This window comes from Carlito syrichta, unplaced genomic scaffold, assembly GCF_000164805.1.
Source record: "Carlito syrichta isolate Samal-C Ts95f unplaced genomic scaffold, Tarsius_syrichta-2.0.1 Scaffold306565, whole genome shotgun sequence".
Lineage (NCBI taxonomy): Eukaryota > Metazoa > Chordata > Mammalia > Primates > Tarsiidae > Carlito > Carlito syrichta.
The window spans coordinates 5,687-19,351 of NW_007250661.1; the positions used below are offsets into that span (position 1 = coordinate 5,687).

The following is a 13,665-nucleotide window of genomic DNA, read 5'->3' on the forward strand; positions in this document are numbered from 1 at the left end:
ACTTGTTTTTTTTTTGAGTTGGAGTCTCACTCTGTTGCCCAGACTGGAGTGAAGTGGCTGCTTCCGGCCACCACAGCCTCAACTTGCTGGGCTCCGGCGATCCTTCCGCCTTGGCCTTCCGAGTAGCTGGAACTACAGGCATGCGCTACCACGCCTAGCTGATTTTTGATTTAATGTAGAGATGAGGTCTCGCCAAGTTGCCCAGGCGGGTCTCGAACCCACGGGCTCAGGCAATCCACTCACCTCAGCCTCCCAAAGGCGTGGGATTACAGGCTGAGCCACCGAGCCCGGCTCATTGTTTACTTTTTAAAGAGATATTGCTGGATTTGGTTTGCAGTGGTTTGCTAAGGATTTTCCCATCTGTATTCACAAGGGATATCAGTCTGTAATTTTCCTTTTTTTTTTGTGATAATGTCGTCTGGTTGTAGTATCAGGGTAATTCTGAACTCAGAGTGGATAGGGAAGTGTTCCCTCCCCTCGTGTGAAGATGGGTATTCTTTTTACCTTTTTACTTTACAGTTTGGGATCTACCAGTGAAGCCATCTGGATTTGGGCTTTCTTTGTGGTTAGATATTTAAATGAATGATTCAGCAACTTTATCTGTTACATATAGCCAGCTTTTTAATTTCCTCTTGAGTTTATTCAGTCATTTGTGTCTTTCTAGGAATTTGTCCATTGATCTAAAATGTTGGCATAAAGTTGTTCATAATCTTCTCTTATAATCCTTCTAGATTGGTAGCTATATTTCCTTTTACAGTGTTTGTTTTTATAATTTGAGTCTCTTTTTTTATTTTTGCCAATAAAAGGTTGTCAAGTTTGTTGATCTTTGCAAGAAACCAAATATTGGGTTCATTGATTCTATTTTATTTTAGTTTTTTAAAAACAAATTAAAGTTTTATATGCACATTGTTTAAATAATCCAGTTGTTCTACAAGGTTGACTGACTGCTATTACAAAAAACAGCAGTACTAATTTCCTTGAGGCAAATAACTTTCTTGATTCCTAAACACAATCATTTTCAACTCTCTGAGGTTTTTTTTTTCCAGCTCTTAAAATTGTCAGTTGCTATATGACTTTCCAGTTTTAACCATTATCTTCTGATTTCCCATTGCAGAAGGTCATATTTTGGTTTTAATTCATGTCTACCTCTCTTCCCTAATCTCTCTACATTTAGTAATATTGTAATCTTGGTTAGACTAGTTATCTAATGTTTATGTTATTATAATTATGAAAACTTTCATTTGAGCCATGTAGTAGTACCTGTAACAATTTTTTCCTGTATATCTTGTTTTCTTGGATTTAATCGTTGTCTTGTTTATTTGCTTAGTTTCTGTGAACTTATCATGAGTTTAACTTCATCCTCTAAATAAGTTCTATAAATCTCCTCTCAGTGTTAACATACATGAAGTTGTTTGGTTTTATCTTTTTTTTTTTTTTTGAGTTGGAATCTCACATGGTAGCCCAGGCTGGAGCGCAGTGACACACTCACGACCTCCCCAGTGTCGCCCAGCTGGGCTTGGTGATCCTTCCGCCTCAGCCTTCCGAGTAGCCGGAATTACAGGCGTGCGCTACCACGCCCGGCTGATTTTTGATTTGTTATAGAGACGAGGTCTCGCCAAGTTGCCCAGGCGGGTCTCGAACCCGCGGGCTCAGGCCATCCACTCACCTCAGCCTCCCAAAGGCGCGGGATGGCAGGCTGAGCCACCAAACCTGGCTGGTTTTATCTTCTTAAAGAAATCATTCCTAGAAGCTTTGGCCTGGCCGGCCGGGGCAGAATTCCTTTCAAGTGCTTTGCTGTACAACTGTCATCTTAGTGTTTCCTCTCATCACTGTCCTGGAAATCCCTCTGCTGTTTTCTTGTGTTGAATACTCTACTTCTGAAATCCATGTCTGTGACTTTCTCAGTTTGGGTCCTTATTTTGGTGGAGCAAATCATCTGTTAGCCTCCTGAGAGAGTTAACGGGAGGTAAATATTTTGAATTCTTGAAGGTCTGAAATAGTCTTTCTTATAGCCTTGTGTTTGGATGATAATTTGCTGGGCATAAAATTTTAAGTTGGAAATGATTTCCCTTGGAATTTTTTAAGGTGTTGCAGCATTGTTTTCTAATTCTTAGTGTTTCTGTTGAGAAATCATGCCAAATAAATTTTTTTTTTTTTTTTTGAGTTGGAATCTTACTTGGTAGCCCAGGCTGGAGCGCAGTGACACACTCACGGCCTTCCCAATGTCACCCAGCTGGGCTCAGCGATCCTTCTGTCTCAATCTTCCAAGTAGCCAGAACTACAGGTGTGCGCTACCACGCCCGGCTGATTTTTTTGATTTATTGTAGAGACGAGGACTTGCCAACTTGCCCTGGCTGGTCTTGAACCCGCAGGCTCAGGCAACCCACTCGCCTCAGCCTCCCAAAGTGCTAGGATTTCACACTGAGCCACCGAGCCCGGCCTGGTTTTATCTTCTTTTTTTTTTTGGATTGGAGTCTCACTCTGTTGCCCAGACTGGAGTGCAGTGGCCGCTCCTGGCCATCACAGCCTCACCTGCTGGACTCCGGTGATCCTTCCGCCTCAGCCTTCCAAGTAGCCGGAATTACAGGCATGGGCTACCATGCCTGGCTGATTTTTTGATTTATTGTAGAGACGAGGTCTCGCCTGCTCAGGCGGGTCTCGAACCCGCGGGCTCAGGCAATCCACTCACCTCAGCCTCCCAAATACGCGGGATTACAGGCTGAGCCATGGAGCCTGGCTCAAATCAATTTTTTTTTGAGTTGGAGTCTCACTCTGTCGCCCAGGCCGGAGTGGCATGCTCACAGCCACCACAGCCTCGACCTGCTGGGCTCAGGTGATACTTTCGCCTTAGCCTTCCAAGTAGCCAGAACTACAGGTGTGCGCCACCACGCCTGGCTAATTTTTTTGATTTATTGTAGAGACGAGGTCTCACCGTGTTGCCCAGGCTGGTCTCGAACTCAGGCAATCCTCTCCTTGGCCTCCCAAAGTGCTGGGATTATAGGCTTGAGCCACCATGCCTGGCCCCAAATAGAATTTTTTAGTCCTTTGTGTACAATGTATTTATTTCTCTGTGGAATGTGGAGGAACTCTCTTTTGTCTTGTTTTCTGAAATATTCATGTATTTAACCTGAGTTGCTCATAGGCCCTTTCAGTTTGAAATTCAGATCCTTCAGACTCTGCATATTTTCTAGAATTTTTTTCTTTGATATTTTCCTTCCCTCCAGAGAGGCATTTTAATATGGAGCTAGGCTGCCAGAGTTTGAATTCCTATTCTGTCCCTTACTAGCCCTACGAATTTGGGCAAATCACTTAGCCTTTTTGTGACTCAGTTTCCTCATTTGTAAAGTAGGGACCATAATGGTACTTATGTTATCAGGTTGTTAAAAAGATTAAATAAGTTTTTATGTATAAAAACTTAGAACAGTGCTTCCAAAGAAGCATTTTTTGGTTATACATTTATTTTCTTATTCTGCAACTCTTTTTATTGAGATTTTAAACCTCTTAGGCTTCTGAGTTTTGAAAATTTTTTTTCTGTTTTTCATCTGCCTTTTCTTTTGTTTTAGTTTTCTGAGAGATTTTTCTTTTACATTAATTTATTTAGTTTTTCATTCCTTAGTTTGTGTTTTTGATTTTTAAGAGATCTTTTTTTATTCTCTGAATATTTTATTTCTTATCACTGCTGTAGATGCTATATTATGGACGTCATACCCACTACTTGTCTTTCTGAAAAGATTTATGTTAGTCTTCCCTCATTCTTTTTTATTTTATTTATTTATTTATTTTTGAGTTGGAGTCTCACTCTGTCACCCAGGCTGGAGTGCAGTGGTGCTCCCACAGCCTCGATCTGCTGGGCTCCGGCGATTCTCAGCCTTTCGAGTAGCCAGAACTACAGGCGCGCTACCATGCCCAACTAATTTTTGATTTATTGTAGAGATGAGGTCTCGCCAAATTGCCCAGGTGGGTCTCGAACCCGTGGGCTCAGGAAGTCCACTCACCTCAGCCTTCCAAAGGCACAGGATTACAAGGCTGAGCCATCGAGCCCGGCTCCCTCTTTCTTTTTTAAAGTTGTCATAGTCTTTGAGGACTTTCTCCTTTCCACTCACCTTATTTTTAGTATCTGGCGATCATATTAGGTGTTTCCTAAACTTTTGGTGGTCCTCGGCTTTCTGCCTATATTTAAAAGTAGAGGACCAACCTGCAGAGATGACTGGTGCCCAGTGTGTGAGGCTTTGTGTTTGTGGCATTCTCTGTAGGGTGACATGGTTAGGCTGTTTTACTGGAGAGCCCTTTATCACCTGGCTGGTTAGATTCTCCAGGGAAGATGCTTCTGTTCAGTCTTGCTACCATAATTGTGGCAGACAAGTAGTGTTAGAAGGATAAGGCTCTTGTTCATTATATATCTTCTTACTCAAGGCTCTTGGTTTTAGTATGGAGACTTACCTCATTTGTATCACATGTCTTCCAGTCTAGGGAATGTATCCTCTGCAGGGAATAAACCCTTAGTGCCACACTGGGGAAGAAATAGGTACGCAGTTGTAAGGTATAGAGGATAGGGGATCAGAGCATATAATATTTTGTTGGCAGACTTTCTGTCAATTCTCCTGTTTTGTACTTTAGTTTTAACCCCGTTTTCAAAGGTGTTGCCAGTTACTGAGTTTTTTGGAGCTCTACTGTAAATCAGGTTGCTTTTTTCATTGCTGACTTTGAATTACACTTTCTTAGGTAAATCAGTTACCACTTGTCTACCTGCTTTCCAGCTTCTTGTATTTTATTGTTGTTATCTCATCTTCTGTACTGTTTCTCCTTGTGGGTTTATACCTCTAAATTCTATTTGCTGTTATTTTAATTTTTAAAAAATGTTTTGTGAGAGAATAGTATGCTTTAGTCTGTCCTTTTTTTTTTGAGTTGGAGTCTCACTCTGTTGCCCAGACTGGAGTGCAGTGGCCGCTCCCGGCCACCGCAGCCTCGACCTGCCGGGCTCCGGCGATCCTTCCGCCTCAGCCTTCCGAGTAGCCAGAATTACAGACGTGTGCTACGACGCCCGGCTAATTTTTTGATTTATTGTAGAGATGAGGTCTCGCTGCCCAGGCAGGTCTCGAACCCGCGGGCTCAGGCAATCCACTCACCTCAGCCTCCCAAAGGCGTGGGATTACAGGCTGAGCCACTGAGCCCGGCTAGTCTGTCCTTTTTTTTTTTTAAAACAAGGTCTTACTATGTTGGCCAACCTGGAGTGCAGTGGCTATTTATAGGTGCTATCATAGTACACTACAGCTTGAACTCCTGGGCTCAGGGAATCCTCCTGCCTCAGCCTTCCAACTAACTGGGACTATAGGCGGGGGCCACCGTGCCTGGCTTTAATCTTCCATTTTAAAGCAAGAATCTGTTCTCTTATTTGTACTTTTTCTTTTTGTAATATGAATTACATTTGCGGTGTTCAGTGTATTATTATTATTATTATTATTTTTTTTTTTTTTGAGATGGAGTCTCACTCTGTCGCCCAGACTGGAGTGCAGTGGCTGCTCCCAGCCACCGCAGCCTCAACCTGCCGGGCTCTGGCGATCCTTCCGCCTCAGCCTTTCGAGTAGCTGGAATTACGGGCGCGCGCTACCACGCCCGGCTGATTTTTTAATTTTTTTATTGTAGAGATGAGGTCTTGCTGCCCAGGCGGGTCTCGAACCCGCGGGCTCGGGCAATCCACTCACCTCAGCCTCCCAAAGGCGCGGGACTACAGGCTGAGCCACTGAGCCCGGCTCTTTTTGTGTTTTTTTTTTGAGTTGGAGTCTCGCTCTGTTTCCCAGGGTGTAGTGTAGTGGCACACTCATGGTCACTGCAGCCTCGACCTGCTGGGTTCATGTGATCCTTCCACCTCAGCCTTCCAAGTAGCTCAAACTACAGATGCATGCTACCAAGTCTGGCTTATTTTTTGTTTTATTGTAGAGACAAGGTCTCTCCAAGTTGTCCAAGTTGGTCTCGAACCCATGGGTTTAGGCAATCCTCTCGCCTTGGACTCCCAAAGTACTGGGATTACAGGCTGAGCCACCATGCCCGACTCAGCCTGTAATCCCAGCACTTTGGGAGTTATCTGTAGTTATCAAAAATGCTGTGAAATATGCTTTATGAGAACTGTATTTTACTATGATCTCATTTTATAGGTTAAAGAATGCCTCATCAGATGTAAAACAAATGCTTAAAAATGAAACAGACTTGGATATTACTGCTGATCTCAGAAAGAAACTCCATCGAGCTAAGAAAGAAAAGTTAGAAATGACAACTAAGCACAATTCAGAGGTACAATTTATTTTCCTCTCAAATAGTATTTAAAGTTGAGTTTGATTCTTTTAGATTCATTTTATGTTACAAACTCCATGTTTAGCCTTTATTACAATACCATTCTTGTGCTTAGAAAGGATATTATAATAAAGAAAGCATACAGTGTATGCTTTTCTATACAGTGTAGTTGTATGAGTGTTAAAATAGTATGTTAATGCTTTATTATGTTTATTAGTATGTTATCTTAGATTTATTTATTTACTTATTTATTTGTTTTTTTGAGTTGGAGTCTCACTCTTGTCACCCAGACTGGAGTGCAGTGGCTACTTCCAGCCACTGCAGCCTCGATCTGCCGGGTTCCGGCGATCTTTCCGCCTCAGCCTTCCAAGTAGCTGGAACTACAGGTGCGCGCTACCATGCCCGGCTCATTTTGATTTATTGTAGAGATGAGGTCTCGCCAAGTTGCCCAGGCGGGTCTCAAACCCGCGGGCTCAAGCAGTCCACTCACCTCAGCTCCCAAAGGCGCGGGATTACAGGCTGAGCCACTAAGCCCGGCTTGAGTATGGAATTTTTAATTCGAGTACAATTTGCAAGTTATCTTTTTTTTGTCATTTTATTTTTTGTTTGTGTGTGTGTGTATGTATATTTCATTTGTATATGTATATATTTGAAGGCCAGTAGTTTTCTTTCTCTTCTAAGATAACTCATGAGTTATATGGTTTTTTTTTTTTTTTTTGAGTGGGAGTCTCACTCTGTCACCCAGACTGGAGTGCAGTGGCTGCTCCCGGCCACTGCAGCTTTGACCTGCTGGGCTCTGGTGATCCTTCTGCCTCAGCCTTACAAGTAGCTGGAACTACAGGCGCGCACTACCATGCTCGGCTAATTTTTGATTTATTGTAGAGATGAGGTCTCGCCAAGTTTCCCAGGCGGGTCTCAAACCTGTGGGCTCAGGCCATCCACTCACCTCGGCCTCCCAAGGCGCTGGGATTATAGACTGAGCCACTGAGCCCGGCCACTGGTACATATATTATTGCATCACAAATTTGTTTTTATATTATACGCTTTTTTTTTTTTTTTTAGTTGGAGTCTCACTCTGTCACCCAGGCTGGAGTGCAGGGGCACACTCATGGCCACCGCAGCCTTGATCTGGGCTCAAGTGATCCGCTTAAGCCTTCCAAGTAATCGGAACTACAGGCATGCACTACCACGCCCGGCTAATTTTTGATTTATTGTAGAGATGAGGTCTCACCATGTTGCCTAGACTGATTGCGAACCTGCAGGCTCAGGATATTCACCTTGGCCTCCCAAAGTGCTGGGATTACAGGCTTGAGTCACTGTGCCTGGCCTACACTTGTTTTTATAGACTTTGGTTTTCTTTGTAATCCTGTGTATTTCAATTTATATATTTAATTATATTATTCTGAGAAGACTTTGCCAGATTGCCCAAGAGGGTCATGGCACAAAAGTGGTGAAAAGCCTTTCTTTTAGAGTTTGAGGCATGCTCTGGAAGGCATACAGTTACGAAGGGTAGCACAGAGAGGAGACTCAGCAGTAGCTGGTTGGACACAAAGGCTTAAAAGAATGCAGACGTGTGTTTTTAAAATTTTCGTTTTATTTTATGTTAGAGTTGTGGGGGTACATGTGAGGATTTACTACACAAATAAGATGTGTGTAGGTAAAGTTTGGCCTTCCAGCTGGCCCTCTCTTCCCTTGATGGTGGACCTGGTATCCAGTGTGTTGCCATGTGCCCCCCGTTCTCCCCCGCCCCCAGCAGTGTCCAGTGTCTGCCGTTCCCACCATTGTGCTGCTGTGATCAGTGATCAGGGTATACTTATGAGTGAGAACACGCAATATTCAGTTCTTTCTTTCCGTGATCGTTCACTTAGCATGATGGTCTCCCACTGTATCCAAGTTGCTGTTGAGGATATATTTTGTACTTCTTTATGGCGAATGCAGACATGTCTTAAAAGGAAGGAGGCCTGGCGTGGCAATGTGTGCTTGCAATCCCAGCTACTCAGAGGGCTGAAGTGGAAGCATTGCTTGAACCCAGAGGTTCCAGGCCAGTCTCGGCAACAAAGTGAGACTCCATCTAAAAAAAAAAAAAAAGAGGGAGGTCCCATTTTATTTCTGTTTTTGCATATATAATGTATGTGTTGAAACTTTAATGAGAAAACCACCACAAGAGCAGAGGATAGGTTTCTGTCACCTATGTGGGTAGCCTTAAGGCCTACTCAGGTTAAAAAGAGGAACAACAGTGCTGGGTGCAGTAGCTCATGTCTATAATCCCAGCACTTTGGGAGGCAGAGTCGAGAGGATTGCCTTAGCCCTGGGGTTCGAGACCAGTCTGGGCAACTTGGCAAGACCTTGTCTCTACAATAAATCAAAAAGTCAGCCGGGCATGGTAGTGCAGGCCTGTGGTTCCAGCTACCTGGAAGGTTAAGGCAGAAGGATCGCCTGAGCCAAGCAGGTCGAGGCAGCGGAGGCTGCGAATGTGCCACTGCACTTCAGCCTCAGCGAGGCTCAGACTGTTATAAAAGAAAAAAAGAAGAGCTGGTACTCAGCTTATAAGTTGATGTTTATTATTTATTTCACAAGTGATTATATGTTCCCCTTGAAGTCTGTCAGCATTTTACCTGATAGAGTGTCCAAACCTTTATTCTTGAAACACGTGGTTCCTGAGTGGTGCTGCCTCTGTTGAATCTTTGTAGACATGGGCTGACTAAGAGTCACCCTATTGAATTCCCAGGTTTTCCAAGTCTTTGCTGGCTCACCATCCCCTTGGTAACGATCACTCTAGCCGAAGTAACTAGGATGTAAATATATAAAAGGCAATTTATTGGCTGGGCGTGGTGGCACAGCGTGTAATCCCAGCACTTTGGGAGATCAAGGCGAGAGCACTGCCTGAGCCTGGGGCTTTGAGACCCCCCTGGGCAACTTGGTGAGACTTTGATCTCTACAATAAATCACAAAAACTAGTCGGGTGTGGTGGCATGCATCTGTAGTTCCAGCTACTTGGAAGGCTGAGGCGGAAGGATTGTCTCAGCCAAGGTTGATGCCGGGGTGGCCGTGAGCATGCCACTGCACTCCAGCCTGGGCGACAAAATGAGACTCCAAGTAAAAATAAATAAGTAAGTATGTCAGTAAATAAATAAATAAATAAATAAATAAAAGGCAGCTTATAAGGGAGGATTGGATCACAATTTCAAGGTGAAGTTTGACGATAGGCCATATGCAAGGTGGGCAATGAGAAAAACCCAAAGTATGTCTCAGTCCAAGTCCAAATGCCTAAAAACCAGGGAAGCTGACACTGCAGTCCTCTCTCTGAGGCCGAAGAACTGACAGCCCCCTGGGGGGCTGCTGGTGCTGGTCCCAGAGTTCAAAAGCTGAAGAATCCAGAGTCTGATGTCCAAGGTCAGGAGGAGAGGAAGCGTCTGCCAAGGAAGGGAGAGAGAGTGGGAGGAACCCTGCGAGCTGCTTATCCCCCTTTTTCTGCCTGCTTTGTTGACGCCATGCTGGCAGCAGACTGGATGGTGCTTGCCTACTTTGAGGGTGGGGCTTTCTCTTCCAGGCCATGACTCTCATGTCTGTTTCCTCTGGAATCACCCTCATAGGAATCTTCAGAAACAGTGCTTCACCAGCTGTCCAGGCACCCCTCAATCCAGTCAAGTTGGCGTCTAATAGCAACCATCACAGCTATTTTCTTCTAGAACAGACTTTACATTTTTCCTCCTGTAGCATACTGAGATCTGAGTCAATCTGTGGTGATAGAGAGGGGTGGGGGGGTGGGTATTTCAAATCCTCTTGTAAGGCAACTGCTTCAGGTGTGGTCACTATTAAATCTTTAAGTAAGACAAGGCTAGTTACCTTTATCAGGGCGGAGAGGTTACTTTTGTTCATAAGGGATGTTCAGGGAGGATCTTGGACATCCTGGACTCTAATGGGAGTTCATAGTTTTCAGGTTTGTCTGATTCCAGAAGCCCTCATTCCATGTCCTTCCTTACTACTTAATGCACAACGGATGCCATCTTAACAGTAGAAACTGGTTGGGCGCCGTGGCTCACGCCTGTAATCCCAGCACTTTGGGAAACTGAGGCAAGAGGATTGCCTGAACTCACAGGTTCAAGACTGGCCTGGGAAACATGGTGAGACCTCGTCTCTACAATAAATGAAAAAATTAACTGGGTGTGGTGGTGTGCACCTGTACTTCCAGCTACTCGAAAGGCTGAGGTGGAAGGCTTACCTGAGCCCAGCAGGTCGAGGCTGCAGAGGCTGCAGTGGCTGTGAGCGTGCCTCTGTACTCCAGCCTGGGCAAGGAGTGAGACTCCCACTCAAAACAAACAAACAAACAAAAACAAACAAACCCAACAGAAACTTGGTGAGGCTCTTCACTGAACTTGTAATTCTGCATTCCTCATAATTAGATCTTCAGTCTGGTCCTTAACCCTCTCTGCCCAGGGCTTATAATAAATAAACAATTCTTCTAAAGTCACCGTAAAAACTCTTTGGTTTTTTGACAGTCTTGAGGTGGATTCTAAAGCCCTGAGATTATAGTTTTGTTTGTGTAAGTTTTGTAGTGTAGTACGGTAACTCTCTTCCTACCCCTCAGGGCTTACCCCATAGAGTAGACAGTGCTGCCTTAATGGTCAAGTGCATCCATGACTTCATTTCCTGGAGGCTTATCTTCAGCTGGTACTTCATCCTGAACAACTGCACGTTATAATTTAAAAAACTGTGATCGCACTGTATGCTGGCATCCCATTTCTACCTGTGAAGAGGTCTTCACCATGTTTAGGTTCAAATAGGGTAGCCATCCAATATCATATACCCATCTTGAAACCTTTTCTGATACCAAGAGCAGTAGTATCCAGTCAGGAAAATAGAAACCACTCTAGAGCTTCCAACAAAGGGACATTAGTAGGGAGTGTTGGTCACACAGGTACTAGAAGAGCTGGAAAGACAAATAGGGGATGTTAAGGCATCCCAGATACTGGCATCATTAGAAAGCTGTTTCTACTCCTAAGGTTGATAAAAGCTAGAACCGTTTGGAGAGAGCAGGGTCCGTGGGGGGAGGGACAATCCAGAAGGATTTGCAGCCACAGGGAAGACAGGGCTAACTTGCCTGGTATCTAGCCTTCTTGAGAGGCAGACATGCCTTGGGTCCTTCACTTCTCTGCCCTCGAGTATTCCACAGTTGCCTTTCATCAGCCAAACCCATGGAGAAGCCAGTTGTTGAAGGAGCCTTGGAAACAGAGTTCCTACAATACAGAGCAAAGCTGGAGAAAGATAGGGAGAACTGAGAGCAGCTAAGTGACTGGCACAACTGAGAATGTGCACGTGTTAACAACTTCTGACACCAACGTTGAAGTTACTTTGAATTTGTGATTAGGGTGGTTCTGTTATATTTTTTCTTTAACCATCAGCAGATAATTATAAATTCTTACTTCATAAGTACATTAAGATACTTACTTCTCTAAATTATTTAAAATTGTAAATTCTTATTTTTTATCTGCCCTGGGCCTATAATAAATACAGAGTTCTTCTGAAGTCACCTTAAAAACAAAGAGTAAGAGTAGCTCCTGCCACGCTCTGCATATTAAAAGTCACTTACGGTCATTTCTTTTTTGGAATCGTACCTCTTCCTCTAACCAAACAAGCTGCTGCCTCGTTTCAGGCTTCAGTGTGGTCCTTAAGGCCTCTTCCCACCCCCTGACAAGAACAACAGAGCTAGGTCGAAGGGGCCAGACAGGTGTTTGGTGGCTACCGTGCCGTAAGAAGGAAACTTATAGTAACTTCTGATGTTGCCCTTCAGAAATCTGTTAATCTTTTCTCAATTTGATGATTAGACTATATATTCTGGCCTGGTGTAGCAGCTCAGTCATTTCTTGTGTGATACCTTTCTAGAATTATCTCTTTTCCACCATCTCTCTTTCTTCTACCAGCAACAAGTAATTTTGCTTTTCTTCGAACTATCATAACATTTTATTTCTATCTCCTTTATAAAACTTAGCCCATATGCCTTTCTGTAACATTTAATCCCCTGATGTCAGGGCCTTAATAATATTTGTTTTTGTATCTTTCATTGCACTTAACATGCATCGAGTGATTAATACTATTTAATAAATAACTGATTGTATCATATAATTGTAACGTGGGAGATGACCTTATAATCATCTAGTTCTCACTTTTTGACCTGTCTTCTGTCATGCTACTTCATTGAAGGTTGCAAGTTAGCTATTAGTTCATTTAAATCCCTGTGAAATTGGCACTTTTATTACTTTATGCTCTATCAGTGATGTCATAAGTGAAATAATATAGACAAAAAGTATTAAACTATACTTTGATGCAGTTTGTTTTTAAATTTTATTTTAGAGAGCAGAAGGAAGAGAAGGAAGAATGAGTTTTTAAGTGCTTACTGTGTTATTCTTTTTTTTTTTTTTTTTTTTTTTTTAGCTATGACTATTTCTTTTTTTGTTTTTTTTGTTTTTTTTTTTGAGTTGGAGTCTCACTCTGTCACTCAGACTGGAGTGCAGTGGCACACTCCTGTCCACCGCAGCCTTGACCCACTGGGCTCCAATGATCCTTCTGCCTCAGCCTTCCAAGTAGCTGAAACTACAGGCGTGCTAATTTTTTATTTATTATAGAGACGAAGTCTTGCCAAGTTCCCCTGGTGGGTCTTGAACCCGTGGGCTCAGGCAATCACTCGCCTCGGCCTACAAAAGTGCTGGGATTACAGGCTGAGCCACCGAGCCCGGCCAGGTATGACTATTTCTAATCGAAACGTGATTTCTCTTTATTTTTATTAAAAAAAAAAAAGTTTGTATAGAATTGTTTTGTCTTTGCCTTTTTTCTCTAATGGATTCTCTAAAATAAGAAATTTAGTGAGTATTATTTGGTGAGTAAGGTAGTGCTTATTTTCCAGTGTATTTTCCAGAAGATACATTTATAAATTCTTGCCCTTGTAAATATTATGGAAACAAGTTTTTCTAAGACATTCGATCTCATAATCTTAGAGATGTGTTGATCTCAGAAATCTGTTTTCAGCTGGCAAGCTATGAGAGCCAGATTGCCCGGCTGCGGTCCGAGGTTGAAAAAGGAGAAGCCCTGCGGCAAAGTCTGGAATATGACCTGGTCGTCGCCAGAAAGGAAGCTGGTCTTGGACGACGGGCAGCTGAAGAACGATTGGCGGAAGCACAGAGGATCCAAGAAAAACTCTGTGGTAAGCCTATCTCTGTTTCTTCCCGTGGTTAGGGTGGTAGCCTCATTGTATGTCGTTGCTCACTGTTGTGTATGTGTTCCATATAGGGTCAGAAGTACGTTGTTTCTTTTTTTTTTGAGTTGGAGTCTCACTCCGTTGCCCAGACTGGAGTGCAGTGGCCGCTCCCGGCCACTGCAGCC

The 13,665-nt window shown here is 43.4% G+C and overlaps 1 protein-coding gene across 1 annotated transcript in view; it reads left to right on the forward strand.

Moving 5' to 3' along the window:
- The first annotated feature begins 6,156 nt into the window (after positions 1 to 6,156).
- The window catches only part of CCDC171 (coiled-coil domain containing 171), a 281,370-nt gene continuing 273,861 nt past the window's right edge, over positions 6,157 to 13,665 (forward strand). The window contains exons 1-2 of the mRNA XM_021715020.1: positions 6,157 to 6,288; positions 13,312 to 13,486. Coding sequence (XP_021570695.1) covers positions 6,184 to 6,288; positions 13,312 to 13,486 — 280 coding nt within the window. The 5' untranslated portion in view covers positions 6,157 to 6,183. The remainder of the gene's footprint in view (positions 6,289 to 13,311; positions 13,487 to 13,665) is intronic.